This window comes from Myotis lucifugus, unplaced genomic scaffold (genome assembly GCF_000147115.1).
Source record: "Myotis lucifugus unplaced genomic scaffold, Myoluc2.0 scaffold_482, whole genome shotgun sequence".
Classification (NCBI taxonomy): domain Eukaryota; kingdom Metazoa; phylum Chordata; class Mammalia; order Chiroptera; family Vespertilionidae; genus Myotis; species Myotis lucifugus.
The window spans coordinates 54,826-58,625 of NW_005871530.1; the positions used below are offsets into that span (position 1 = coordinate 54,826).

General features: G+C 67.1%; 1 protein-coding gene across 1 annotated transcript in view; it reads left to right on the plus strand.

Annotated features, from left to right (window-relative positions):
* Positions 1 to 2,061, plus strand: part of ZBTB45 (zinc finger and BTB domain containing 45) — a 6,132-nt gene extending 4,071 nt beyond the window's left edge. Inside the window, 1 exon segment of the mRNA XM_023744707.1 lies at positions 1,281 to 2,061. Within this exon segment, the coding sequence (XP_023600475.1) occupies positions 1,281 to 1,571 (291 nt within the window). The 3' untranslated portion in view covers positions 1,572 to 2,061.
* Positions 2,062 to 3,800: the final 1,739 nt, after the last annotated feature.

Consider the following 3,800-nt stretch of genomic DNA (forward strand, 5'->3'; position numbering starts at 1 on the left):
ACCCACCCAAGCGAACTATGTGGGCAGCAAATTCCTTATGGTATATTTTGACATTCAGTGGGGCGGGGTGTTTCTTAATCCGGGTTGGGAGCAGGAGCCTGTCCCAGAGCCTTTGGAACCTGGCGGTGGAGCTAGGATGGAGCTGGGGATGGTGGGGGGAGGGTGGGGGGCGGGGGGGGCATGGCCAGGTGGGGGAGCAGTGCTGGCATCTCCCGGGTCCCTGGGATATCGGTGGGCCCAGTGCCTGGGGCCGGATGCAGAGGAGTGGGCTCTGGGTTCGCTGGCCGTGGGGCGCCGTGGGGAGCAGGCAGAGAGGGGGTCTGACCAGGGCTCCCCACGGCTGCAGGGAGGCGGTTCTGAAGCGAGGCAGCTGGGGGTTGTGGAGGGAGGCCCAGGTGATGGCCGGCAAGTCCCGGGCGCCCGCAGGTGCGGGAGCCCCTGGGGAGGAGGACAGGTGTGTGCGGTCCCACGGGCGGAGCTGGGTGTTAAAAGCCGGGATGGGTCCGGACAGCAGGTGGGGGTGGCGAGGGGAGATCTGGGCCAGGGGGGTGGTTTCGCTGTGAAAGGTGGGAAGGCACCCACGTTCTGAGAGGGGAGTGCGAACTGAGATGCGGTTTACATTTAAAATCGCCCCCCGGCTGCCTCGGGGAGGAAGGAGAGGGCAGGGCCACGGGTAGTACCGGCCAAGATTTGCCAGCTTCGTGGGGCCTGAGCCGGGTGCCAGGCCGGTTGGTTTCGCTTCCTGGTCTCAGCCTCCTGAGGGGCTCAGCCTGCTCTGTCCCCCCAGGGACATCACGGTGGCCGGCGGGCAGGGGTGTGGGCAGCAGGGGTTCCAGCGGAAAGGGGGGGGGGGTCTGCCCAGGTCCCTTCCAGTGTCAGGGCCACCCCAGAAGGGAGGCCAGGTGTGGGCCTGGGAGGCAGCGGGGAGGGGCAGCCCCTTGATGGGGGCACGGGACACCTAGGCGGCCAGCCCCGATGGGCAGCGATGCCCCCACTGGCGGGCTCCCTCTGGGCAGGGTACCTTTTGGGGCTGAGGGGCCCTGACAGCCAGTGGTACCCTGGGAGAGGGGGTCCCAGGCCTGGGAGAGGGGGTCCCAACCGGGCAGAGGGAAGGGGACAGGCCGGGCCATGTGTGGGGGACCCCGTGGGACGTACGGTCAGGGAGTGAGGGGGCCCAGAATGTCCCTGCGAGCAGGGGGTTCCGGGTGGATGGTTGTCCCCCGAGGGGCGGGGGGGGGGTCCCTGCCAGGCAGAGGCGCCGGGTGGGGGGTCTCCCTCAGGCTGACACCTTTGCACCCCGCCTGTCGCCCGCAGGGGAGAAGCCGCACCAGTGCGCCGTGTGCTGGCGGTCCTTCTCGCTGCGCGACTACCTGCTCAAGCACATGGTCACGCACACGGGCGTGCGCGCCTTCCAGTGCGCGGTCTGCGCCAAGCGCTTCACGCAGAAGAGCTCGCTCAACGTGCACATGCGCACCCACCGGCCGGAGCGCGCGCCCTGCCCCGCCTGCGGCAAGGTCTTCTCGCACCGCGCGCTGCTGGAGCGCCACCTGGCGGCGCACCCCGCGCCCTGACCCCGGCCGCGCCCGTGCGGGTGGACCACGCCCACTGCCGGGCTCCTAACCTTCCTGCCGGCCGGCCGCTCAGACCAGCAGGTACCGGGACCACAGCCGGCCACCATGTCCCTGAGCACAGGCGCGACCCCTGCTCCACCCGCATCTCCACGGACCAGGGGCCCAGCTCGCTGGACTCCTCCCACACTCGGACCCTTCCAAGTGGTTCCGACTGCCTCTGAGAACCGGATCGTCAGGCTTGGGGTGGGGCCCAGGATTCGTGCTCCAACTCGCCCAAGTGGGGTGGGGTTCAGAGCTGCTTCCCTACTCCAGCTTCAGACGGCGAGATCCAGGGTGCACTCCCCCAGCCGCCCTCACCTGGCACCTAGGGGCGCTCGGATGGACCCAGTGTGGACCAATATAGGACTGCCTCCGGGCCAAACCCAGGAGCTGTGAGCTCCCCGACTGGGGTTTCTCGCTCTCACTGGGTAAAGACAGAGCTGTCCACTTGGTCGTCTGGTGCCTGTTCTCTGGGCGGGAGGGGGGCGTGCATATGACGGGGCCTGGCTCCTGGTCCGCGGTCCTGTGGGCAGGGGACAGGCCAGCCCCTATGAGGTGTGTCTTCAGAGAGGGAGGCCGCGTGCGGGACACACCCCCGTCCCCGTTACCGCTGCCTGCGAGGAACATTTCCTCGAAGCCTGTTCCCCTCCCTGTTCTGATGGGCATCATGGGGAGCACCTTATTCTGGGGGCCCAGGAGTTCTCTGGGGGCCTGGCCTGCCATGAGGGGACCTGAGCCCTGGCACACCTGCCCTGGAGGCCAGGTCTGCAGTGCTGGGCGGGCAGGTGTCGGAGCTGCAGCCGGGACCCTGGGGTTGCCTGCTGGGTGGTGCCGCTTTGTCACCAAGCCCTGCACCAGCTTGGCGGGCACCCCAGAGGGAGGCTGCTCTTCTCTTGCCTCCAGTGCAGGGGGGGAGGGGGGCCTGGGGATTTGGGGCAGGTTGAGGGGGTGGTGCAGCCTGGAGGGGGTGATCTGCTGGCTTCCGGGCCAGTGGCAGCGCCTTTCCGAACTCCCCCGTGACTGCCTGCCAAGGGTGCGGCAGAATCCGCCCCCCACATGAGCAGGGGACAGGTACTTCGGGTATTCCTTTCAGTGTTTACTGAGCACCTACTGTGTACCTGGCTAGCGCCCCAATCCGGCCAAACCCCACCGCCCCACAGGTGAAGGGGGAGTCGCCGGAGAGCCTGCAGGTGAGGTGTGAAGCCCACAGGCCGTGCTGTCCTGCTCGTGGCCCTGGCCAGCGGGTGTCCATCGAGGCAGAGGGACACAGAGGACCCTAAGGAGCTAAACAAATAGGTGGGGTGAGGGCGGCCGGGACAGGTGGGGGCTGGGTGGACAAGGTGAAGGGGTGAAGAAGTAACAAGTGTCAGTTACAAAATAGGGAGATGTCCAGTACAGCAAAGGGACTAATCGATGCTCAACACCTGGGCGGTGCCAGGGGAGGACTAGATAGAGGAGGGATCACCTCGGAAGGCATGAGTGTCCAACCGCCCAGCCCACTTGGCTCAGCGGATAGCGCCTTGGCCGGCGGACTGAAGGGTCCGGGTCAAGGGCACGTTCAGGGGTTGCAGGCTCCAACCCCAGTGGGGGGCGCGCAGGGGGCAGCCGATCAATGATTTTCATCCTTGATGTTTCTATCCCTCTCCCTTCCTCTCTCTGATATCAATAATAAAAGTGTTTTTTAAAAATGACTAAAGGTGTTTAGCCACACCCGAAGCGAATCTGCTGTTGACTGTTCACTATCTTTGAAAAATAAAAACAAGTTCTGGGGGCGGAGTCCCGCGGCGGGTCGCTCCGCCCCGGTGCCGCCTGGACCCCCGCCAGGGGCCAGAGGTCTCCCCGCGGCCCGCGCTCAGCTCGGAGGACAGATGGCCGGTGCCATGGGCCCGGGACGCCTGTTCGCTGCTGCTGCTGCTGCTGCTGCCGCTGCTGCTGCTCCTGCGGGGCGCGGAGGCTGCCCGCCTTGGGCGGGGCCGCGACCTCGCGCTGCGCTGGCTCTGGGTGACCCCACCTGCTGGCGCGCTGGTCGGCTTGGCGGCGCTAGCGCGTCCTGGCTCTGGCCCTGGATGCCGCCTGGCTGAACTTGGGGCCGTGGCCCTAGACATAAGCTTGCTGCCGCCCAGGCGGCTCCCGCGCTGCTGGGTGCCCGGGAACTGGCTCGTGGCGGCATTCTCGGGTGGGCCTGGAAAT